Source organism: Neoarius graeffei, chromosome 20 (assembly GCF_027579695.1).
Source record: "Neoarius graeffei isolate fNeoGra1 chromosome 20, fNeoGra1.pri, whole genome shotgun sequence".
Lineage (NCBI taxonomy): Eukaryota > Metazoa > Chordata > Actinopteri > Siluriformes > Ariidae > Neoarius > Neoarius graeffei.
Window position 1 is genome coordinate 63,483,807 of NC_083588.1, and position 26,362 is coordinate 63,510,168.

The 26,362-nt window shown below is 41.8% G+C and overlaps 1 protein-coding gene across 1 annotated transcript in view; it reads left to right on the top strand.

Moving 5' to 3' along the window:
- The window catches only part of LOC132869089 (deleted in malignant brain tumors 1 protein-like), a 123,450-nt gene extending 98,981 nt beyond the window's left edge, over positions 1-24,469 (top strand). The window contains exons 11-18 of the mRNA XM_060902442.1: positions 3,364-3,678; positions 3,763-4,041; positions 8,895-9,209; positions 9,294-9,572; positions 14,887-15,201; positions 15,286-15,564; positions 21,945-22,259; positions 22,344-24,469. Of these exons, the coding sequence (XP_060758425.1) occupies positions 3,364-3,678; positions 3,763-4,041; positions 8,895-9,209; positions 9,294-9,572; positions 14,887-15,201; positions 15,286-15,564; positions 21,945-22,259; positions 22,344-22,627 (2,381 nt within the window). The 3' untranslated portion in view covers positions 22,628-24,469. The remainder of the gene's footprint in view (positions 1-3,363; positions 3,679-3,762; positions 4,042-8,894; positions 9,210-9,293; positions 9,573-14,886; positions 15,202-15,285; positions 15,565-21,944; positions 22,260-22,343) is intronic.
- The last annotated feature ends 1,893 nt before the right edge of the window (positions 24,470-26,362 follow it).

The following is a 26,362-nucleotide window of genomic DNA, read 5'->3' on the forward strand; positions in this document are numbered from 1 at the left end:
TGTCGTCTCACAGCAAGAAGGTCCGGGTTCGAGCTCCGTGGCCGGCGAGGGCCTTTCTGTGTGGAGTTTGCATGTTCTCCCCGTGTCCGCGTGGGTTTCCTCCGGGTGCTCCGGTTTCCCCCACAGTCCAAAGACATGCAGGTTAGGTTAACTGGTGACTCTAAATTGAGCGTAGGTGTGAATGTGAGTGTGAATGGTTGTCTGTGTCTATGTGTCAGCCCTGTGAATACCTGGCGACTTGTCCAGGGTGTACCCCGCCTTTCGCCCGTAGTCAGCTGGGATAGGCTCCAGCTTGCCTGCGACCCTGTAGAACAGGATAAAGCGGCTACAGATAATGAGATGAGAATGAATGCAAACTGGTAATGAATTCACAGGTATGCAGTTCAAAAAAAAACCACTAGATGGCAATACCCCTTAGGTTAAGTTCATAAGAGCTTGAAATAATTTCTTTTTTCATCAATTCCTGAGCACTTTGGATTTTTTTTCTCATCTTATGGTTTAATATATTTCTTTATGATCAGACTTGCAGGCTCCCACATTGACTCGGATCTCCCCAAACTCTGTGGTCTCACCTGGAGAAGTCCTTCAGTTCAGATGTACCACACCCAGCCCAATGCCCATCTCTGTAGACTTCAGTTTATATAAAAATGGGACATTAATAAAGAACCAAACTGCAGAGTCCACAGCAACATTTTCGCTGACTGTAGATGCCTCACATCAGGGTCAGTACACCTGTGACTACTCATACAGGGAGAGTAACTCCATATCATCCAGGAGCAGCTCCATTCCCATCGCTGTGGGTAAGTTCAGAGAGGATATTACAACCCCGATTCCAAAAAAGTTGGGACAAAGTACAAATTGTAAATAAAAACGGAATGCAATAATTTACAAATCTCAAAAACTGATATTGTATTCACAATAGAACATAGACAACATATCAAATGTCGAAAGTGAGACATTTTGAAATTTCATGCCAAATATTGGCTCATTTGAAATTTCATGACAGCAACACATCTCAAAAAAGTTGGGACAGGGGCAATAAGAGGCTGGAAAAGTTAAAGGTACAAAAAAGGAACAGCTGGAGGACCAAATTGCAACTCAATAGGTCAATTGGGAATTATTCCATTGTCATCCCTGTCCATTTGTGACTCCAGATCGGGTTCTGGTTCTGCCAGGTAGGCATGCCCTGTCAGTATTGGCATCACTTTGTATTCTGCACAAGCATGGTTTAATATATGAAAAACGAAGGAATCCAAGGCACTCTTCGAATCCAACTGTATAAAAAGCCTTTATTTTACATGGCTATTTCATCCAGAAAACATGAGCTGAGCAGCAATCCACGCGTAGCGGCACAGACAGCCTTCTTCAGGGCATGCTGCTCCAACAAACAATTTCCTCTTAAGAGGTAAACTAATTTTAAATACCTGAATGCAAACTGGGGCGACATGGTGATGTAGTGGTTATCACTGTCGTCTCACAGCAAGTAGGTCCGGGTTCGGCCGGCGAGGGCCTTTCTGTGTGGAGTTTGCATGTTCTCCCCGTGTCCGCGTGGGTTTCCTCTGGGTGCTCCGGTTTCCCCCACAGTCCAAAGACATGCAGGTTAGGTTAACTGGTGACTCTAAATTGAGCGTAGGTGTGAATGTGAGTGTGAATGGTTGTCTGTGTCTATGTGTCAGCCCTGTGATTACCTGGCGACTTGTCCAGGGTGTACCCCGCCTTTCGCCCGTAGTTAGCTGGGATAGGCTCCAGCTCGCCTGCGACCCTGTAGAACAGGATAAAGCGGCTACAGATAATGAGATGAGATGAGATGAGAACATATCACAATGACCACATTTCAGAGGGAACTAAATTTCACCGATTTTATGAAATCGAAAGGCTGTCTAGCTTTAAACCTTAGCGTTCTCGCACAATTTAGAGAATCAGAAAACTTGGAATGTAGGTCTACATGATGCAAAATAATAGAATTTGGGGACGATTCTAACCACTGAGACATGACTCATAAAATCAACAAAATAATAGGCAAGAATGTCAGGATCATTAAGTAAAAGAACCAGCTAAATTCAGTTTTATCTTTCCTCAGCGTTTCATTACGGTTACTTGCATCTCGGGTAATATTTTTGTTGTTTTTTCTAAAGGTTGCATAAAACTTAAATGGGTCGGGGTGGGAAGAAAAAACAACTGAGGTCCTTCAACTAAAACCCTTCTCTTGCCTCCTTAATGCGCCAGGCCTGTTTTCTACTATAATGATTTGGCAGCAATTATTATCTCATCTCATTATCTCTAGCCGCTTTATCCTGTTCTACAGGGTCGCAGGCGAGCTGGAGCCTATCCCAGCTGACTACGGGTGAAAGGCGGGGTTCACCCTGGACAAGTCGCCAGGTCATCACAGGGCTGACACATAGACACAGACAACCATTCACACTCACATTCATACCTACGGTCAATTTAGAGTCGCAATTATTATTTTTTGATTAATTAAAGAAAAACACCTCATACATTTCATCTATTTATAGTGGCATTTATTTAATGTTGTGAAATGTCTGTGAAATTAGCTTCTGTTATCATGCTATATGTTATAGTAGCTTTACACAGTGGTTCCATCACCATCGTGCAGTTTGTTTGGCACATTGCTAACGGTCCAGGTGTTGTTCACAACTATAGAAATGATCACATTAGAACAGACACATTACTATATTTTAGTCTTTTCCGATGAGCTGCTGTTTAATCCAATGGATGGTAGCAGATTGTTCAGATTAATGTCTGTTCATTTCATGAATGTAAATGCCTCATTGTGCATGTACCCTTTAGTCAAGGCAAAATGAACTGCCATTTTTCCATCAATCCTTTTGTGGCCTGCATTTACTGTATCAAGCTTAAATATTTTGTATTAACCACAATCATTTTAAGGGGAAAAAAGCATGCAAAATATAAAGTTTTGAATATAGTTTGGATTTTAAAAAAAAATTGGTTATTTACAAGACTGGACAAATTCAATATTGTTCAGCATATAAGGATTGAAAACGGGGTATTTCAAAGTTTTCTCAACTGATTTTATTTCTAATATTATTTCTCTTTATTTGACGGCAATCTTTTTGAGGAAAAATGGGCAAAACTTCAATACTCTGATATTTGTTCATCTGAGATTCTGTGGTTCAGATATGAAATGGACTTTTCGGTGTCAAAACAAATTGAGAATTCTCAGAATTCAAAGTTCAAGCTTTTCTTCAGCCTCAAGTGTTTTTTTTTTTATATTATTTCTTTTTATGGCTCCTGAGTAAAATTGATAGAAAAAAGATCAGTCATTATTAGTGGCTGATAGTACATCATTAGTAAAACCTTCTACCTTTTTGTATAACAAATCAGGACATAATCCAATCAGGCTGGCGAATGGATCGAGTAACTGTTGTGGTCGAGTGGAGATCCAGCACAGTAGGCTTTGGGGAACAGTGTGTGATGATTACTGGGACTTAAAGGATGCAGAGGTGGTGTGTAGACAGCTTGGATGTGGTAAAGCCGTCAGCGCTCCTCATAGTGCACGCTTTGGTCAGGGAAGTGAACCGACCTGGCTGGATGATGTTCAGTGTACTGGAACTGAGAGCTACATAGATCGCTGCTCACACAGTGGATTTGGAAAGGAGAACTGTGGACATGGGGAAGATGCTGGAGTCGTATGCTCAAGTAAGTTGTTACTGTTTTTGGAACCATATCCTGTTTACAATGAACACAACTGCAAAATTATGAAATATATTTCTTTATGATCAGACTTGCAGGCTCCCACATTGACTCGGATCTCCCCAAACTCTGTGGTCTCACCTGGAGAAGTCCTTCAGTTCAGATGTACCACACCCAGCCCAACGTGCACCTCTGTAGACTTCAGTTTATATAAAAATGGGACATTAATAAAGAACCAAACTGCAGAGTCCACAGCAACATTTTCGCTGACTGTAGATGCCTCACATCAGGGTCAGTACACCTGTGACTACTCATACAGGGAAAGTAACTCCATATCATCCAGGAGCAGCTCCATTCCCATCACTGTGGGTAAGTTCAGAGAGGTTATTATACTGAATAGCATTAAGTCATTAATTATTTATTCATGCTGTTCAAATAATTGCCATTGACTACTGTTACACCCACAAGGCTTGCTTGGTGAGACAACATGAACAGGAGACCATGCATAGACATCTTTCAAGAAACTAATTTTTTTTTTAGGAAATGAGAGTGCTCACAGGGCGGCACGGTGGTGTAGTGGTTAGCGCTGTCGCCTCACAGCAAGAAGGTCCTGGGTTCGAGCCCCGGGGCCGGCGAGGGCCTTTCTGTGTGGAGTTTGCATGTTGTCCGCGTGGGTTTCCTCCGGGTGCTCCGGTTTCCCCCACAGTCCAAAGACATGCAGGTTAGGTTAACTGGTGACTCTAAATTGACCGTAGGTGTGAATGTGAGTGTGAATGGTTGTCTGTGTCTATGTATCAGCCCTGTGATGACCTGGCGACTGGTCCAGGGTGTACCCCGCCTTTCACCCGTAGTCAGCTGGGATAGGCTCCAGCTTGCCTGCGACCCTGTCGAAGGATAAAGCGGCTAGAAATAATGAGATGAGATGAGAAGAGTGCTCACAGAGATGAAATAACATCAGGGTAAGTGGAAGGGTGAGAGAACAAAGAACAACGTACAGTGCAAGCTGGAAAAGAAAGAGAGAGAGAGAATACCATACATCAGCTAGGTAGCTCTTTTATGGCCCAAGCAGGCCAATCAGATAAGCTACCTGTGCCTCCAGTACTAGTCAAACATTTTGGCACCCCTACTCATTCATAGGTTTTTCTGTATTTTGTATTTTCTTCATTGTATAACAAAACTGAAAACATCAAAACAATGAAATAACATCTGGAACATGGATGGAATTATCTCATCTCATCTCATTATCTCTAGCTGCTTTATCCTTCTACAGGGTCGCAGGCAAGCTGGAGCCTATCCCAGCTGACTACGGGCGAAAGGCGGGGTACACCCTGGACAAGTCGCCAGGTCATCACAGGGCTGACACATAGACACAGACAACCATTCACACTCACATTCACACCTACGCTCAATTTAGAGTCACCAGTTAACCTAACCTGCATGTCTTTGGACTGTGGGGGAAACCGGAGCACCCGGAGGAAAACCACGCGGACACAGGGAGAAAATGCAAACTCCACACAGAAAGGCCCTCGCCGGGCACGGGGCTCAAACCCGGACCTTCTTGCTGTGAGGTGACAGTGCTAACCACTACACCACCGTGCCACCCCGTATCCAGCATTTACCTTGATAATGCTTTGCACATTATTGGCATTCTCTTAACCAGCTTCATAAGGGAGTCACCTGGAATGCATTTCAGTTAACAGGTGTGTCTCGTCAACGGGTAATTCGTAGACGAGTTTCTTGCCTTCTTAATGCATTTAAGATCAAACAGTAAATCATAGATAAATAACCCTATAACACAACTGTAGTAATCCATATTATGTCACGAACCGCTCAGCTAAGTAAAGAGAAATGACATCCATCATTACTTTAAGACATGACGTGACTTTAAATTAATAAAAATAAAGAAAAAGCATTGAATTAGAAGGTGTGTCCAAACTTTTGACTGGTACTGACTGTATTGCTCATCAGCTACCTGGCCAGCTAGCTGACATTGATTTGTATGGGTTACTGCCATCTTTAGATTAGCTGTTTTAATAATATTGAATAATATTGGATGGTATTGAGTGGTATATCAGATATATTCCATTCAGCTAGCATGATATTGAACAAGTCAAAGACGAGTAGCTGAATGGAATATATCTCATAGACCTAGAAAAAAGCCATTATTATTATTATTATTATTATTATACATTCACACTCTCTTCATATCAGCATTCTCGAAGGCTAACGCTAGCTGACCCGCGACTTGGTGCTGTTAGTGTGGCAGTCCAGTTACCTTCCAGCCAGTGTAGTGTAGGCCAAAGCTAGCACAGTCAAGCTGATTATTATTATTATTATTATTATTATTATTATTATTATTATTATTTTCCCTGTGTAATTTATTTAATTACTTTTAAAATCAACATTGACAGCTACACACAACAGAGTGACCTGGCAACCAAAATTCTCTCAAAATCTTTCCTTTTTAACAAAGCAAACCTGGCGGCCATGTTTGTTTACAAATTGTCACTGCCACTCGCTAATGCAGAAGTTGTACGTCTCCGATGTGTGACGTCGTGTTGTCTTGACAACGTGCAGTAATGTAAGAATATTGCACGCTCATTCGCCATTGGGTAGAGTGGAGTAATACATGGAGGATAAGCGATATGCTAACAATATTGCATGCTATCAATAAATCCTCTAGAAGGGAACAGAATACATGTTTTATTCCATGGACAAAGTGCCCTGTGCTTATATTAATAATATAGTTTATTTAGAGATTTTTTGCTTGTGGTTTTTGGCAGAGATGTGGATGATGACTGTGACTCAATTGACAATTCCCTGTTGAACCTAAAGATCCTTCCATATGCAGCCACTACAGCTTCCTTGTCCTCCAGCAGTCATGGGATTATTCTGTCTGTGGCTTCTGCTTTAGTATCATAGCTTCCTGTTTTGCCATATCTAAGTCATCCAAGCACTTTCCTTTTACTCTGGCTTTATTCCATTGTCATCCCTGTCCATTTGTGACTCCAGATTGGGTTCTGGTTCTGCCAGGTAGGCATGCCCTGTCTGTATTGGCATCACTTTGTATTCTGCACAAGCATGGTTTAATATATGAAAAAAGAAGGAATGTAAGGCACTCTTCGAATCCAACTGTATAAAAAGCCTTTATTTTACATGGCTATTTCATCCAGAAAACATGAGCTGAGCAGAAACCCACGCGTAGCGGCACAGACAGCCTTCTTCAGGGCATGCTGCTCCAACAAACAATTTCCTCTTAAGATGTAAACTAATTTTAAATACCTGAATGCAAACTGGGGCGACATGGTGATGTAGTGGTTATCACTGTCATCTCACAGCAAGAAGGTCCGGGTTCGGCCGGCGAGGGCCTTTCTGTGTGGAGTTTGCATGTTCTCCCCGTGTCCGCGTGGGTTTCCTCCGGGTGCTCCGGTTTCCCCCACAGTCCAAAGACATGCAGGTTAGGTTAACTGGTGACTCTAAATTGAGCGTAGGTGTGAATGTGAGTGTGAATGGTTGTCTGTGTCTATGTGTCAGCCCTGTGATGACCTGGCGACTTGTCCAGGGTGTACCCCGCCTTTCGCCCGTAGTCAGCTGGGATAGGCTCCAGCTTGCCTGCGACCCTGTAGAACAGGATAAAGCGGCTACAGATAATGAGATGAGATGAGATGAGAACATATCACAATGACCACATTTCAGAGGGAACTAAATTTCACCGATTTTATGAAATCGAAAGGCTGTCTAGCTTTAAACCTTAGCGTTCTCGCACAGTTTAGAGAATCAGAAAACTTGGAATGTAGGTCTACATGATGCAAAATAATAGAATTTGGGGACGATTCTAACCACTGAGACATGACTCATAAAATCAACAAAATAATAGGCAACAATGTCAGGATCATTAAGTAAAAGAACCAGCTAAATTCAGTTTTATCTTTCCTCAGCGTTTCATTACGGTTACTTGCACCTCGTGTAATATTTTTGTTGTTTTTTCTAAAGGTTGCATAAAACTTAAATGGGTCGGGGTGGGAAGAAAAAACAACTGAGGTCCTTCAACTAAAACCCTTCTCTTGCCTCCTTAATGCGCCAGGCCTGTTTTCTACTATAATGATTTGGCAGCAATTATTATCTCATCTCATTATCTCTAGCCGCTTTATCCTGTTCTACAGGGTCGCAGGCGAGCTGGAGCCTATCCCAGCTGACTACGGGCGAAAGGCGGGGTACACCCTGGACAAGTCGCCAGGTCATCACAGGGCTGACACATAGACACAGACAACCATTCACACTCACATTCATACCTACGGTCAATTTAGAGTCGCAATTATTATTTTTTGATTAATTAAAGAAAAACACCTCATACATTTCATCTATTTATAGTGGCATTTATTTAATGTTGTGAAATGTCTGTGAAATTAGCTTCTGTTATCATGCTATATGTTATAGTAGCTTTACACAGTGGTTCCATCACCATCGTGCAGTTTGTTTGGCACATTGCTAACGGTCCAGGTGTTGTTCACAACTATAGAAATGATCACATTAGAACAGACACATTACTATATTTTAGTCTTTTCCGATGAGCTGCTGTTTAATCCAATGGATGGTAGCAGATTGTTCAGATTAATGTCTGTTCATTTCATGAATGTAAATGCCTCATTGTGCATGTACCCTTTAGTCAAGGCAAAAAGAACTGCCATTTTTCCATCAATCCTTTTGTGGCCTGCATTTACTGTATCAAGCTTAAATATTTTGTATTAACCACAATCATTTTAAGGGGAAAAAAGCATGCAAAATATAAAGTTTTGAATATAGTTTGGATTTAAAAAAAAAATTGGTTATTTACAAGACTGGACAAATTCAATATTGTTCAGCATATAAGGATTGAAAACGGGGTATTTCAAAGTTTTCTCAACTGATTTTATTTCTAATATTATTTCTCTTTATTTGACGGCAATCTTTTTGAGGAAAAATGGGCAAAACTTCAATACTCTGATATTTGTTCATCTGAGATTCTGTGGTTCAGATATGAAATGGACTTTTCGGTGTCAAAACAAATTGAGAATTCTCAGAATTCAAAGTTCAAGCTTTTCTTCAGCCTCAAGTGTTTTTTTTTTTAATATTATTTCTTTTTATGGCTCCTGAGTAAAATTGATAGAAAAAAGATCAGTCATTATTAGTGGCTGATAGTACATCATTAGTAAAACCTTCTACCTTTTTGTATAACAAATCAGGACATAATCCAATCAGGCTGGTGAATGGATCGAGTATCTGTTGTGGTCGAGTGGAGATCCAGCACGGTAGGCGTTGGGGAACAGTGTGTGATGATGACTGGGAATTAATGGATGCAGAGGTGGTGTGTAGACAGCTTGGATGTGGTAAAGCCGTCAGCGCTCCTCATAGTGCACGCTTTGGTCAGGGAAGTGAACCGACCTGGCTGGATAATGTTCAGTGTACTGGAACTGAGAGCTACATAGATCGCTGCTCACACAGTGGATTTGGAAAGGAGAACTGTGGACATGAGGAAGATGCTGGAGTCGTATGCTCAAGTAAGTTGTTACTGTTTTTGGAACCGTATCCTGTTTACAATGAACACAACTGCAAAATTATGAAATATATTTCTTTATGATCAGACTTGCAGGCTCCCACATTGACTCGGATCTCCCCAAACTCTGTGGTCTCACCTGGAGAAGTCCTTCAGTTCAGATGTACCACACCCAGCCCAACGTGCACCTCTGTAGACTTCAGTTTATATAAAAATGGGACATTAATAAAGAACCAAACTGCAGAGTCCACAGCAACATTTTCGCTGACTGTAGATGCCTCACATCAGGGTCAGTACACCTGTGACTACTCATACAGGGAAAGTAACTCCATATCATCCAGGAGCAGCTCCATTCCCATCACTGTGGGTAAGTTCAGAGAGGATATTATACTGAATAGCATTAAGTCATTAATTATTTATTCATGCTGTTCAAATAATTGCCATTGACTACTGTTACACCCACAAGGCTTGCTTGGTGAGACAACATGAACAGGAGACCATGCATAGACATCTTTCAAGAAACTAATTTTTTTTTTAGGAAATAAGAGTGCTCACAGGGTGGCACGGTGGTGTAGTGGTTAGCGCTGTCGCCTCACAGCAAGAAGGTCCTGGGTTCGAGCCCCGGGGCCGGCGAGGGCCTTTCTGTGTGGAGTTTGCATGTTGTCCGCGTGGGTTTTCTCCGGGTGCTCCGGTTTCCCCCACAGTCCAAAGACATGCAGGTTAGGTTAACTGGTGACTCTAAATTGAGCGTAGGTGTGAGTGTGAATGGTTGTCTGTGTCTATGTGTCAGCCCTGTGATGACCTGGCGACTGGTCCAGGGTGTACCCCGCCTTTCACCCGTAGTCAGCTGGGATAGGCTCCAGCTTGCCTGCGACCCTGTCGAAGGATAAAGCGGCTAGAGATAATGAGATGAGATGAGAAGAGTGCTCACAGAGATGAAATAACATCAGGGTAAGTGGAAGGGTGAGAGAACAAAGAACAACGTACAGTGCAAGCTGGAAAAGAAAGAGAGAGAGAGAGAGAATACCATACATCAGCTAGGTAGCGCTTTTTTTGGCCCAAGCAGGCCAATCAGATAAACTACCTGTGCCTCCAGTACTAGTCAAACGTTTTGGCACCCCTACTCATTCATAGGTTTTTCTGTATTTTGTATTTTCTTCATTGTAGAACAAAACTGAAAACATCAAAACAATGAAATAACATCTGGAACATGGATGGAATTATGTGGTAAACAAAAAAAAGTGTTCGAAAATGTTTATTTTAGATTCTTCAGCGTATCCAGCATCTCTCATCTCATCTCATTATCTCTAGCCGCTTTATCCTTTTACAGGGTCGCAGGCAAGCTGGAGCCTATCCCAGCTGACTACGGGCGAAAGGCGGGGTTCACCCTGGACAAGTCGCCAGGTCATCACAGGGCTGACACATAGACACAGACAACCATTCACACTCACATTCACACCTACGCTCAATTTAGAGTCACCAGTTAACCTAACCTGCATGTCTTTGGACTGTGGGGGAAACCGGAGCACCCGGAGGAAACCCACGCGGACACAGGGAGAACATGCAAACTCCACACAGAAAGGCCCTCGCCGGGCACGGGGCTCGAACCCGGACCTTCTTGCTGTGAGGTGACAGCGCTAACCACTACACCACCGTGCCGCCCCGTATCCAGCATTTACCTTGATAATGCTTTGCACATTATTGGCATTCTCTTAACCAGCTTCATAAGGGAGTCACCTGGAATGCATTTCAGTTAACAGGTGTGTCTCGTCAACGGGTAATTCGTAGACGAGTTTCTTGCCTTCTTAATGCATTTAAGATCAAACAGTAAATCATAGATAAATAACCCTATAACACAACTGTAGTAATCCATATTATGTCACGAACCGCTCAGCTAAGTAAAGAGAAATGACATCCATCATTACTTTAAGACATGACGTGACTTTAAATTAATAAAAATAAAGAAAAAGCATTGAATTAGAAGGTGTGTCCAAACTTTTGACTGGTACTGACTGTATTGCTCATCAGCTACCTGACCAGCTAGCTGACATTGATTTGTATGGGTTACTGCCATCTTTAGATTAGCTATTTTAATAATATTGAATAATATTGGATGGTATTGAGTGGTATATCAGATATATTCCATTCAGCTAGCATGATATTGAACAAGTCAAAGACGAGTAGCTGAATGGAATATATCTCATAGACCTAGAAAAAAGCCATTATTATTATTATTATTATTATTATTATTATTATACATTCACACTCTCTTCATATCAGCATTCTCGAAGGCTAACGCTAGCTGACCCGCGACTTGGTGCTGTTAGTGTGGCAGTCCAGTTACCTTCCAGCCAGTGTAGTGTAGGCCAAAGCTAGCACAGTCAAGCTGATTATTATTATTATTATTATTATTATTATTATTATTATTTTCCCTGTGTAATTTATTTAATTACTTTTAAAATCAACATTGACAGCTACACACAACAGAGTGACCTGGCAACCAAAATTCTCTCAAAATCTTTCCTTTTTAACAAAGCAAACCTGGCGGCCATGTTTGTTTACAAATCGTCACTGCCACTCGCTAATGCAGAAGTTGTACATCTCCGATGTGTGACGTCGTGTTGTCTTGACAACGTGCAGTAATGTAAGAATATTGCACGCTCATTCGCTATTGGGTAGAGTGGAGTAATACATGGAGGATAAGCGATATGCTAACAATATTGCATGCTATCAATAAATCCACTAGAAGGGAACAGAATACATGTTTTATTCCATGGACAAAGTGCCCTGTGCTTATCTCATCTCATCTCATTATCTCTAGCCGCTTTATCCTTCTACAGGGTCACAGGCAAGCTGGAGCCTATCCCAGCTGACTACGGGTGAAAGGCGGGGTTCACCCTGGACAAGTCGCCAGGTCATCACAGGGCTGACACATAGACACAGACAACCATTCACACTCACATTCACACCTACGGTCAATTTAGAGTCTCCAGTTAACCTAACCTGCATGTCTTTGGACTGTGGGGGAAACCGGAGCACCCGGAGGAAACCCACGCGGACACGGGGAGAACATGCAAACTCCACACAGAAAGGCCCTCGCCGGCCCCGGGGCTCGAACCCAGGACCTTCTTGCTGTGAGGCGACAGCGCTAACCACTACACCACCGTGCCGCCCCGCCCTGTGCTTATATTAATAATATAGTTTATTTAGAGATTTTTTGCTTGTGGTTTTTGGCAGAGATGTGGATGATGACTGTGACTCAATTGACAATTCCCTGTTGAACCTAAAGATCCTTCCATATGCAGCCACTACAGCTTCCTTGTCCTCCAGCAGTCATGGGATTATTCTGTCTGTGGCTTCTGCTTTAGTATCATAGCTTCCTGTTTTGCCATATCTAAGTCATCCAAGCACTTTCCTTTTACTCTGGCTTTATTCCATTGTCATCCCTGTCCATTTGTGACTCCAGATTGGGTTCTGGATCTGCCAGGTAGGCATGCCCTGTCAGTATTGGCATCACTTTGTATTCTGCACAAGCATGGTTTAATATATGAAAAAAGAAGGAATCCAAGGCACTCTTCATATCCAACTGTATAAAAAGCCTTTATTTTACGTGGTTATTTCATCCAGAAAATATGAGCTGAGCAGCAATCCACGCGTAGCGGCACAGACAGCCTTCTTCAGGGCATGCTGCTCCAACAAACAATTTCCTCTTAAGAGGTAAACTAATTTTAAATACCTGAATGCAAACTGGGGCGACATGGTGATGTAGTGGTTATCACTGTCGTCTCACAGCAAGAAGGTCCGGGTTCGAGCCCCGTGGCCGGCGAGGGCCTTTCTGTGTGGAGTTTGCATGTTCTCCCCGTGTCCGCGTGGGTTTCCTCCGGGTACTCCGGTTTCCCCCACAGTCCAAAGACATGCAGGTTAGGTTAACTGGTGACTCTAAATTGAGCGTAGGTGTGAATGTGAGTGTGAATGGTTGTCTGTGTCTATGTGTCGGCCCTGTGATGACCTGGCGACTTGTCCAGGGTGTACCCCGCCTTTCGCCCGTAGTTAGCTGGGATAGGCTCCAGCTCGCCTGCGACCCTGTAGAACAGGATAAAGCGGCTACAGATAATGAGATGAGATGAGAACATATCACAATGACCACATTTCAGAGGGAACTAAATTTCACCGATTTTATGAAATCGAAAGGCTGTCTAGCTTTAAACCTTAGCATTCTCGCACAATTTAGAGAATCAGAAAACTTGGAATGTAGGTCTACATGATGCAAAATAATAGAATTTGGGGACGATTCTAACCACTGAGACATGACTCATAAAATCAACAAAATAATAGGCAACAATGTCAGGATCATTAAGTAAAAGAACCAGCTAAATTCAGTTTTATCTTTCCTCAGCGTTTCATTACGGTTACTTGCACCTCGGGTAATATTTTTGTTGTTTTTTCTAAAGGTTGCATAAAACTTAAATGGGTCGGGGTGGGAAGAAAAAACAACTGAGGTCCTTCAACTAAAACCCTTCTCTTGCCTCCTTAATGCGCCAGGCCTGTTTTCTACTATAATGATTTGGCAGCAATTATTATCTCATCTCATTATCTCTAGCCGCTTTATCCTGTTCTACAGGGTCGCAGGCGAGCTGGATCCTATCCCAGCTGACTACGGGTGAAAGGCGGGGTTCACCCTGGACAAGTCGCCAGGTCATCACAGGGCTGACACATAGACACAGACAACCATTCACACTCACATTCACACCTACGCTCAATTTAGAGTCGCAATTATTATTTTTTGATTAATTAAAGAAAAACACCTCATACATTTCATCTATTTATAGTGGCATTTTATTTAATGTTGTGAAATGTCTGTGAAATTAGCTTCTGTTATCATGCTATATGTTATAGTAGCTTTACACAGTGGTTCCATCACCATCGTGCAGTTTGTTTGGCACATTGCTGACGGTCCAGGTGTTGTTCACAACTATAGAAATGATCACATTAGAACAGACACATTACTATATTTTAGTCTTTTCCGATGAGCTGCTGTTTAATCCAATGGATGGTAGCAGATTGTTCAGATTAATGTCTGTTCATTTCATGAATGTAAATGCCTCATTGTGCATGTACCCTTTAGTCAAGGCAAAATGAACTGCCATTTTTCCATCAATCCTTTTGTGGCCTGAATTTACTGTATCAAGCTTAAATATTTTGTATTAACCACAATCATTTTAAGGGGAAAAAAGCATGCAAAATATAAAGTTTTGAATATAGTTTGGATTTAAAAAAAAAATTGGTTATTTACAAGACTGGACAAATTCAATATTGTTCAGCATATAAGGATTGAAAACGGGGTATTTCAAAGTTTTCTCAACTGATTTTATTTCTAATATTATTTCTCTTTATTTGACGGCAATCTTTTTGAGGAAAAATGGGCAAAACTTCAATACTCTGATATTTGTTCATCTGAGATTCTGTGGTTCAGATATGAAATGGACTTTTCGGTGTCAAAACAAATTGAGAATTCTCAGAATTCAAAGTTCAAGCTTTTCTTCAGCCTCAAGTGTTTTTTTTTTTTATATTATTTCTTTTTATGGCTCCTGAGTAAAATTGATAGAAAAAAGATCAGTCATTATTAGTGGCTGATAGTACATCATTAGTAAAACCTTCTACCTTTTTGTATAACAAATCAGGACATAATCCAATCAGGCTGGTGAATGGATCGAGTAACTGTTGTGGTCGAGTGGAGATCCAGCACAGTAGGCTTTGGGGAACAGTGTGTGATGATGACTGGGACTTAAAGGATGCAGAGGTGGTGTGTAGACAGCTTGGATGTGGTAAAGCCGTCAGCGCTCCTCATGGTGCACGCTTTGGTCAGGGAAGTGAACCGACCTGGCTGGATAATGTTCAGTGTACTGGAACTGAGAGCTACATAGATCACTGCTCACACAGTGGATTTGGAAATGAGAACTGTGGACATGGGGAAGATGCTGGAGTCGTATGCTCAAGTAAGTTGTTACTGTTTTTGGAACCGTATCCTGTTTACAATGAACACAACTGCAAAATTATGAAATATATTTCTTTATGATCAGACTTGCAGGCTCCCACATTGACTCGGATCTCCCCAAACTCTGTGGTCTCACCTGGAGAAGTCCTTCAGTTCAGATGTACCACACCCAGCCCAACGTGCACCTCTGTAGACTTCAGTTTATATAAAAATGGGACATTAAAAAAGAAGCAAACTGCAGAGTCCACAGCAACATTTTCGCTGACTGTAGATGCCTCACATCAGGGTCAGTACACCTGTGACTACTCATACAGGGAAAGTAACTCCATATCATCCAGGAGCAGCTCCATTCCCATCACTGTGGGTAAGTTCAGAGAGGATATTATACTGAACAGCGTTAAGTCATTAATTATTTATTCATGCTGTTCAAATAATTGCCAGTGACTACTGTTACACCCACAAGGCTTGCTTGGTGAGACAACATGAACAGGAGACCATGCATAGACATCTTTCAAGAAACTAATTTTTTTTTTAGGAAATGAGAGTGCTCACAGGGCGGCACGGTGGTGTAGTGGTTAGCGCTGTCGCCTCACAGCAAGAAGGTCCTGGGTTCGAGCCCCGGGGCCGGCGAGGGCCTTTCTGTGTGGAGTTTGCATGTTGTCCGCGTGGGTTTTCTCCGGGTGCTCCGGTTTCCCCCACAGTCCAAAGACATGCAGGTTAGGTTAACTGGTGACTCTAAATTGAGCGTAGGTGTGAAGGTGAGTGTGAATGGTTGTCTGTGTCTATGTGTCAGCCCTGTGATGACCTGGCGACTTGTCCAGGGTGAACCCCGCCTTTCGCCCGTAGTCAGCTGGGATAGGCTCCAGCTTGCCTGCGACCCTGTCGAAGGATAAAGCGGCTAGAAATAATGAGATGAGATGAGAAGAGTGCTCACAGAGATGAAATAACATCAGGGTAAGTGGAAGGGTGAGAGAACAAAGAACAACGTACAGTGCAAGCTGGAAAAGAAAGAGAGAGAGAGAGAGAGAATACCATACATCAGCTAGGTAGCTCTTTTATGGCCCAAGCAGGCCAATCAGATAAACTACCTGTGCCTCCAGTACTAGTCAAACGTTTTGGCACCCCTACTCATTCATAGGTTTTTCTGTATTTTGTATTTTCTTCATTGTAGAACAAAACTGAAAACATCAAAACAATGAAATAACATCTGGAACATGGATGGAATTATGTAGTAAACAAAAAAAAGTGTTTGAAAATGTTTATTTTAGATTCTTCAGCGTATCCAGCATCTCTCATCTCATCTCATTATCTCTAGCCGCTTTATCCTTCTACAGGGTCGCAGGCAAGCTGGATCCTATCCCAGCTGACTACGGGCGAAAGGCGGGGTTCACCCTGGACAAGTCGCCAGGTCATCACAGGGCTGACACATAGACACAGACAACCATTCACACTCACATTCACACCTACGCTCAATTTAGAGTCACCAGTTAACCTAACCTGCATGTCTTTGGACTGTGGGGGAAACCGGAGCACCCGGAGGAAACCCACGCGGGCACAGGGAGAACATGCAAACTCCGCACAGAAAGGCCCTCGCCGGGCACGGGGCTCAAACCCGGACCTTCTTGCTGTGAGGTGACAGCGCTAACCACTACACCACCGTGCCGCCCCATATCCAGCATTTACCTTGATAATGCTTTGCACATTATTGGCATTCTCTTAACCAGCTTCATAAGGGAGTCACCTGGAATGCATTTCAGTTAACAGGTGTGTCTCGTCAACGGGTAATTCGTAGACGAGTTTCTTGCCTTCTTAATGCATTTAAGATCAAACAGTAAATCATAGATAAATAACCCTATAACACAACTGTAGTAATCCATATTATGTCAAGAACCGCTCAGCTAAGTAAAGGGAAATGACATCCATCATTACTTTAAGACATGACGTGACTTTAAATTAATAAAAATAAAGAAAAAGCATTGAATTAGAAGGTGTGTCCAAACTTTTGACTGGAACTGACTGTATTGCTCATCAGCTACCTGGCCAGCTAGCTGACATTGATTTGTATGGGTTACTGCCATCTTTAGATTAGCTGTTTTAATAATATTGAATAATATTGGATGGTATTGAGTGGTATATCAGATATATTCCATTCAGCTAGCATGATATTGAACAAGTCAAAGACGAGTAGCTGAATGGAATATATCTCATAGACCTAGAAAAAAGCCATTATTATTATTATTATTATTATTATAATACATTCACACTCTCTTCATATCAGCATTCTCGAAGGCTAACGCTAGCTGACCCGCGACTTGGTGCTGTTAGTGTGGCAGTCCAGTTACCTTCCAGCCAGTGTAGTGTAGGCCAAAGCTAGCACAGTCAAGCTGATTATTATTATTATTATTATTATTATTATTATTATTTTCCCTGTGTAATTTATTTAATTACTTTTAAAATCAACATTGACAGCTACACACAACAGAGTGACCTGGCAACCAAAATTCTCTCAAAATCTTTCCTTTTTAACAAAGCAAACCTGGCGGCCATGTTTGTTTACAAATTGTCACTGCCACTCGCTAATGCAGAAGTTGTACGTCTCCGATGTGTGACGTCGTGTTGTCTTGACAACGTGCAGTAATGTAAGAATATTGCACGCTCATTCGCCATTGGGTAGAGTGGAGTAATACATGGAGGATAAGCGATATGCTAACAATATTGCATGCTATCAATAAATCCACTAGAAGGGAACAGAATACATGTTTTATTCATGGACAAAGTGCCCTGTGCTTATATTAATAATATAGTTTATTTAGAGATTTTTTGCTTGTGGTTTTTGGCAGAGATGTGGATGATGACTGTGACTCAGTTGACAATTCCCTGTTGAACCTAAAGATCCTTCCATATGCAGCCACTACAGCTTCCTTGTCCTCCAGCAGTCATGGGATTATTCTGTCTGTGGCTTCTGCTTTAGTATCATAGCTTCCTGTTTTGCCATATCTAAGTCATCCAAGCACTTTCCTTTTACTCTGGCTTTATTCCATTGTCATCCCTGTCCATTTGTGACTCCAGATTGGGTTCTGGTTCTGCCAGGTAGGCATGCCCTGTCTGTATTGGCATCACTTTATATTCTGCACAAGCATGGTTTAATATATGAAAAAAGAAGGAATCCAAGGCACTCTTCGTATCCAACTAGATAAAAAGCCTTTATTTTACATGGCTATTTCATCCAGAACATATGAGCTGAGCAGCAATCCACGCGTAGCGGCACAGACAGCCTTCTTCAGGGCATGCTGCTCCAACAAACAATTTCCTCTTAAGAGGTAAACTAATTTTAAATACCTGAATGCAAACTGGGGCGGCATGGTGGTGTAGTGGTTATCACTGTCGTCTCACAGCAAGAAGGTCCGGGTTCGAGCTCCGTGGCCGGCGAGGGCCTTTCTGTGTGGAGTTTGCATGTTCTCCCCGTGTCCGCGTGGGTTTCCTCCGGGTGCTCCGGTTTCCCCCACAGTCCAAAGACATGCAGGTTAGGTTAACTGGTGACTCTAAATTGAGCGTAGGTGTGAATGTGAGTGTGAATGGTTGTCTGTGTCTATGTGTCAGCCCTGTGATTACCTGGCGACTTGTCCAGGGTGTACCCCGCCTTTCGCCCGTAGTCAGCTGGGATAGGCTCCAGCTTGCCTGCGACCCTGTAGAACAGGATAAAGCGGCTACAGATAATGAGATGAGAATGAATGCAAACTGGTAATGAATTCACAGGTATGCAGTTCAAAAAAAACCCACTAGATGGCAATACCCCTTAGGTTAAGTTCATAAGAGCTTGAAATAATTTCTTTTTTCATCAATTCCTGAGCACTTTGGATTTTTTTTCTCATCTTATGGTTTAATATATTTCTTTATGATCAGACTTGCAGGCTCCCACATTGACTCGGATCTCCCCAAACTCTGTGGTCTCACCTGGAGATGTCCTTCAGTTCAGATGTACCACACCCAGCCCAATGCCCATCTCTGTAGACTTCAGTTTATATAAAAATGGGACATTAATAAAGAACCAAACTGCAGAGTCCACAGCAACATTTAGACTGACTGTAGATGCCTCACATCAGGGTCAGTACACCTGTGACTACTCATACAGGGAGAGTAACTCCATATCATCCAGGAGCAGCTCCATTCCCATCACTGTGGGTAAGTTCAGAGAGGATATTACAACCCCGATTCCAAAAAAGTTGGGACAAAGTACAAATTGTAAATAAAAACGGAATGCAATAATTTACAAATCTCAAAAACTGATATTGTATTCACAATAGAACATAGACAACATATCAAATGTCGAAAGTGAGACATTTTGAAATTTCATGCCAAATATTGGGTCATTTGAAATTTCATGACAGCAACACATCTCAAAAAAGTTGGGACAGGGGCAATAAGAGGCTGGAAAAGTTAAAGGTACAAAAAAGGAACAGCTGGAGGACCAAATTGCAACTCATTAGGTCAATTGGGAATTATTCCATTGTCATCCCTGTCCATTTGTGACTCCAGATTGGGTTCTGGTTCTGCCAGGTAGGCATGCCCTGTCTGTATTGGCATCACTTTGTATTCTGCACAAGCATGGTTTAATATATGAAAAAAGAAGGAATCCAAGGCACTCTTCGAATCCAACTGTATAAAAAGCCTTTATTTTACATGGCTATTTCATCCAGAAAACATGAGCTGAGCAGCAATCCACGCGTAGCGGCACAGACAGCCTTCTTCAGGGCATGCTGCTCCAACAAACAATTTCCTCTTAAGAGGTAAACTAATTTTAAATACCTGAATGCAAACTGGGGGGACATGGTGATGTAGTGGTTATCACTGTCGTCTCACAGCAAGTAGGTCCGGGTTCGGCCGGCGAGGGCCTTTCTGTGTGGAGTTTGCATGTTCTCCCCGTGTCCGCGTGGGTTTCCTCCGGGTGCTCCGGTTTCCCCCACAGTCCAAAGACATGCAGGTTAGGTTAACTGGTGACTCTAAATTGAGCGTAGGTGTGAATGTGAGTGTGAATGGTTGTCTGTGTCTATGTGTCAGCCCTGTGATGACCTGGCGACTTGTCCAGGGTGTACCCCGCCTTTCGCCCGTAGTCAGCTGGGATAGGCTCCAGCTCGCCTGCGACCCTGTAGAACAGGATAAAGCGGCTACAGATAATGAGATGAGATGAGATGAGAACATATCACAATGACCACATTTCAGAGGGAACTAAATTTCACCGATTTTATGAAATCGAAAGGCTGTCTAGCTTTAAACCTTAGCGTTCTCGCACAATTTAGAGAATCAGAAAACTTGGAATGTAGGTCTACATGATGCAAAATAATAGAATTTGGGGACGATTCTAACCACTGAGACATGACTCATAAAATCAACAAAATAATACGCAACAATGTCAGGATCATTAAGTAAAAGAACCAGCTAAATTCAGTTTTATCTTTCCTCAGCGTTTCATTACGGTTACTTGCACCTCGGGTAATATTTTTGTTGTTTTTTCTAAAGGTTGCATAAAACTTAAATGGGTCGGGGTGGGAAGAAAAAACAACTGAGGTCCTTCAACTAAAACCCTTCTCTTGCCTCCTTAATGCGCCAGGCCTGTTTTCTACTATAATGATTTGGCAGCAATTATTATCTCATCTCATTATCTGTAGCCGCTTTATCCTGTTCTACAGGGTCGCAGGCGAGCTGGAGCCTATCCCAGCTGACTACGGGCGAAAGGCGGGGTTCACCCTGGACAAGTCGCCAGGTCATCACAGGGCTGACACATAGACACAGACAACCGTTCACACTCACATTCATACCTACGGTCAATTTAGAGTCGCAATTATTATTTTTTGATTAATTAAAGAAAAACACCTCATACATTTCATCTATTTATAGTGGCATTTATTTAATGTTGTGAAATGTCTGTGAAATTAGCTTCTGTTATCATGCTATATGTTATAGTAGCTTTACACAGTGGTTCCATCACCATCGTGCAGTTTGTTTGGCACATTGCTAACGGTCCAGGTGTTGTTCACAACTATAGAAATGATCACATTAGAACAGACACATTACTATATTTTAGTCTTTTCCGATGAGCTGCTGTTTAATCCAATGGATGGTAGCAGATTGTTCAGATTAATGTCTGTTCATTTCATGAATGTAAATGCCTCATTGTGCATGTACCCTTTAGTCAAGGCAAAATGAACTGCCATTTTTCCATCAATCCTTTTGTGGCCTGAATTTACTGTATCAAGCTTAAATATTTTGTATTAACCACAATCATTTTAAGGGGAAAAAAGCATGCAAAATATAAAGTTTTGAATATAGTTTGGATTTAAAAAAAAAATTGGTTATTTACAAGACTGGACAAATTCAATATTGTTCAGCATATAAGGATTGAAAACGGGGTATTTCAAAGTTTTCTCAACTGATTTTATTTCTAATATTATTTCTCTTTATTTGACGGCAATCTTTTTGAGGAAAAATGGGCAAAACTTCAATACTCTGATATTTGTTCATCTGAGATTCTGTGGTTCAGATATGAAATGGACTTTTCGGTGTCAAAACAAATTGAGAATTCTCAGAATTCAAAGTTCAAGCTTTTCTTCAGCCTCAAGTGTTTTTTTTTTATATTATTTCTTTTTATGGCTCCTGAGTAAAATTGATAGAAAAAAGATCAGTCATTATTAGTGGCTGATAGTACATCATTAGTAAAACCTTCTACCTTTTTGTATAACAAATCAGGACATAATCCAATCAGGCTGGCGAATGGACCGAGTAACTGTTGTGGTCGAGTGGAGATCCAGCACGATAGGCTTTGGGGAACAGTGTGTGATGATGACTGGGACTTAAAGGATGCAGAGGTGGTGTGTAGACAGCTTGGATGTGGTAAAGCCGTCAGCGCTCCTCATGGTGCACGCTTTGGTCAGGGAAGTGAACCGACCTGGCTGGATGATGTTCAGTGTACTGGAACTGAGAGCTACATAGATCACTGCTCACACCGTGGATTTGGAAAGGAGAACTGTGGACATGGGGAAGATGCTGGAGTCGTATGCTCAAGTAAGTTGTTACTGTTTTTGGAACCGTATCCTGTTTACAATGAACACAACTGCAAAATTATGAAATATATTTCTTTATGATTAGACTTGCAGGCTCCCACATTGACTCGGATCTCCCCAAACTCTGTGGTCTCACCTGGAGAAGTCCTTCAGTTCAGATGTACCACACCCAGCCCAACGTGCACCTCTGTAGACTTCAGTTTATATAAAAATGGGACATTAATAAAGAAGCAAACTGCAGAGTCCACAGCAACATTTTCGCTGACTGTAGATGCCTCACATCAGGGTCAGTACACCTGTGACTACTCATACAGGGAAAGTAACTCCACATCATCCAGGAGCAGCTCCATTCCCATCACTGTGGGTTAGTTCAGAGAGGATATTACAACCCCGAGTCCAAAAAAGTTGGGACAAAGTACAAATTGTAAATAAAAACGGAATGCAATAATTTACAAATCTCAAAAACTGATATTGTATTCACAATAGAACATAGACAACATATCAAATGTCGAAAGTGAGACATTTTGAAATTTCATGCCAAATATTGGCTCATTTGAAATTTCATGACAGCAACACATCTCAAAAAAGTTGGGACAGGGGCAATAAGAGGCTGGAAAAGTTAAAGGTACAAAAATGAACAGCTGGAGGACCAAATTGCAACTCATTAGGTCAATTGGCAATTATTCCATTGTCATCCCTGTCCATTTGTGACTCCTGATCGGGTTCTGGTTCTGCCAGGTAGGCATGCCCTGTCAGTCTTGGCATCACTTTGTATTCTGCACAAGCATGGTTTAATATATGAAAAAAGAAGGAATCCAAGGCACTCTTCGTATCCAACTGTATAAAAAGCCTTTATTTTACATGGCTATTTCATCCAGAAAACATGAGCTGAGCAGCAACCCACGCGTAGCGGCACAGACAGCCTTCTTCAGGGCATGCTGCTCCAACAAACAATTTCCTCTTAAGATGTAAACTAATTTTAAATACCTGAATGCAAACTGGGGCGGCATGGTGGTGTAGTGGTTATCACTGTCGTCTCACAGCAAGAAGGTCCGGGTTCGAGCCCCGTGGCCGGCGAGGGCCTTTCTGTGCGGAGTTTGCATGTTCTCCCCGTGTCCGCGTGGTTTCCTCCGGGTGCTCCGGTTTCCCCCTGTTGGGGTCAAATTTTTTTATATGGAGATTATGATCAGAATATGAATCAGAATCAGTAGGTTGAATAAAGATATAGGTATATGTAGTATGTAGAATCTTAGTGAAAAATATTAATTCTCCTTATTCTGATGAATACACCAAACGACCTTAGTCCGGCCGGGCATTGGGCAATGTTTGGGAACATTTTGTTTATGAATGTGTATTTTGAATGTGTATTTTGAAAACAGAGTCTGAAGGTCTGTCTTAGTGTCAGACCACACTCAGAAATAGTAGACTTAAAGTTCACGATCATGCTTATTCATTCAGTTGAATCTTAGGTCATGGCTTCATAAAGGCTATGAAATATACTGAAATATATTGAAATATACTATGGTAATGATTAATGTTAGTTTTATAGATCCCGTAATTAATGATTAATTCCGTGATTAATGTTAGTTTCATAGTTCTAGATTAGTTTCATAATTATAATTAAGATCTTATGATTCTAAGGATTTTTAGTTTAAGAGCATTAACCTAATTTAGTTATAAGTTTAATCCTGTTAGTGGTTTAATTGTTCTCTCTCTATCAGACATATTCTCATTGTTCTTGTGGTTAAGTTGTTCTTATTTTTTTTTATGTTTATCCTCTTACAATATTCATTATTAAGAGCATTTGTTATTTTACTTATGTTGATGGAATCAAAATAATCAAGATGTAATTTACTGACATTTACATTCATGTGTTCAGAATTATTCATGTTAATTATAAGAATTATTCAGATCCTTTCTGTGCAAACTGTGTGCTGTTGACCTTCTACAGTGTCTATGTTTAAACATTCCAAGAATCAGACATATCTGTACCTTACTGTCAGCAAAAATATGTTATTATATTATGATCATTACACATTACATAGACACACACTCTACATAGACACACACTCATTACACACACACACACACACACACACACACACACACACACATGAAGACAAAACATAAACATAGCAACACTATAATACAGTCCCACAAATGTTTTCATTCTGACGAAGCAAGCGAATAAACTGACATGTGAACAACCCACACGTGTTCTCCTGTCCGTTTCTGAGCAAATTGACTCGTCCCGGGCCCGAGGGGAAGGCATCAGCACGAAGGAATCGGGGTCTCTTTCTGGGCGAACCCAACAATTTGGTGTCAGAAGTGGGATACTGCCAACCAGGTGAGTAAATTTAATTTTAATTTAATTTGATTAGGTTATTGATTGGTTGACCGCCTGGTTGGTAGTAATTTCAAAAAAAAAATAGAGACCCATAATTCAGGTTGGTAATCCTCGTGCGGAGGCACGGGACGTAAGGAACCTCGTAAACTTTTTAGAGATTAGATTAGACACTGTTTACGGGACGAGACGGGGCTAGTAGAGCCACGGGATTGAGCTGGTAAACCTCGTAATTTGTTTACGGGACGGTGAGCCTCGTGAAGAAGCTTCAAGGGGGAGAACTGTCACGAGAAGAGCGCGCTTTTAATCTTTGATTCCTTCGTGCGGCCATGGGGGGTAGTTGTGGTAGTAAAGAGGTACTCAGACCCGATTCTGAAGACACTCCACGGGATTGGATGAATCGATGTGATTTGGGATTCTATACTGTTCCTTGGCTGGACCTTTTAGCCGATTGGTCCACGAAACAATTTCAGTCTCGGTTAATTTATCCTCGTGCAGGGACTTTTAGACCAGAGTATCTCGTTTCGGCACACAAACAGATATATGAAGGATTCGGCAACCCAGAATGGGATTATGATTACATGACCAAAGGTTATTTAGAGTGGATTAGAATGAAGCCAATTTGGGATCATTTTCATAGAATTAAAGAGACGAAAGAACAAAAGAATTCAATACCACATCCCAAGCGTAATGCAGAGGTGAAACCTGCTTTATTTAGATCCCTAGCCTCTGCTCCCCCGCTGGTACTCGAGGAAACAAGAAACATTCCTGTAGATACACCGGCGAACGCTTCATGTCCCGCTGATAACGTTCCTAGCGCATCTCATAACACAGGCGCTAGAAGAAAAACTGTAATGAGCAGAAGAAACGAGACAAACGAATCTAATACGGATTCTGACGATGAAATAAACACAGCTTGTGTGTGGGCGCGAAGAGGAAGAGGGTTTAAGATCAATCCGCCTTCAGCATCAGAATTAAAAGACATTATCAAGTTATTGCCTTCGATAAACAACCCAATCAATTTCGTGGACATGCTCGTAAGAATGTGCAGGCACAAACAAATGGTTGGTGCAGATTATCGTTTTCTCATGCATGCTGTTCTTGGGGATAAATATGATGAAGATGCATTGCTAGCCGCCGTACCTTGCTTGAAACCCGAAACGGACGAGTATGAAGTGACGGAGGTGAAGGTGGACGAAGATGGTCAGACTACGACCAAAGAAGTAATGAAGTTTTACTGGAAAGAGACTGATAGAGCTATGAGAGAATTAAGGGAACAATTGACGCGTTATCTGCTCTCACGAAGACAGGCTAGCCGTGATCTGTCACAGGTTACTAATTGTAAACAGGAGAAGGCTGAACTAACTTCCAAGTTTTTGACACGCTTTAGCGAGACGTGGACTTGTTTGGGAAATATGCCACTGAACCAGCAGCAAAGCAATCCTCTCTTTATCTCGACATTTCTGAATAATTGTCGTCCTGATGTACAAAAGGTGTTGAAACATCATTTGAGTGACCGGAGTAATATGGTAGTGAGAGCTCTAGGGGAGAAGATTAGAGTTTTGGAGGGAGATGAGCTTTTGGATCATCAGGTGGCTTGTCTTTCTGTTGCTAGTGGTTACTCACAACAGAATTGGGGTGATCCACAAGACAGGGCAGGGAATAAGGGATTCCCTGGTGATAGATTGTGCTATTATTGTGGTAAAGAAGGACATTGGAAGCGCGAGTGTAGAAAGAAACGGATAGATGAGGATAAGGCA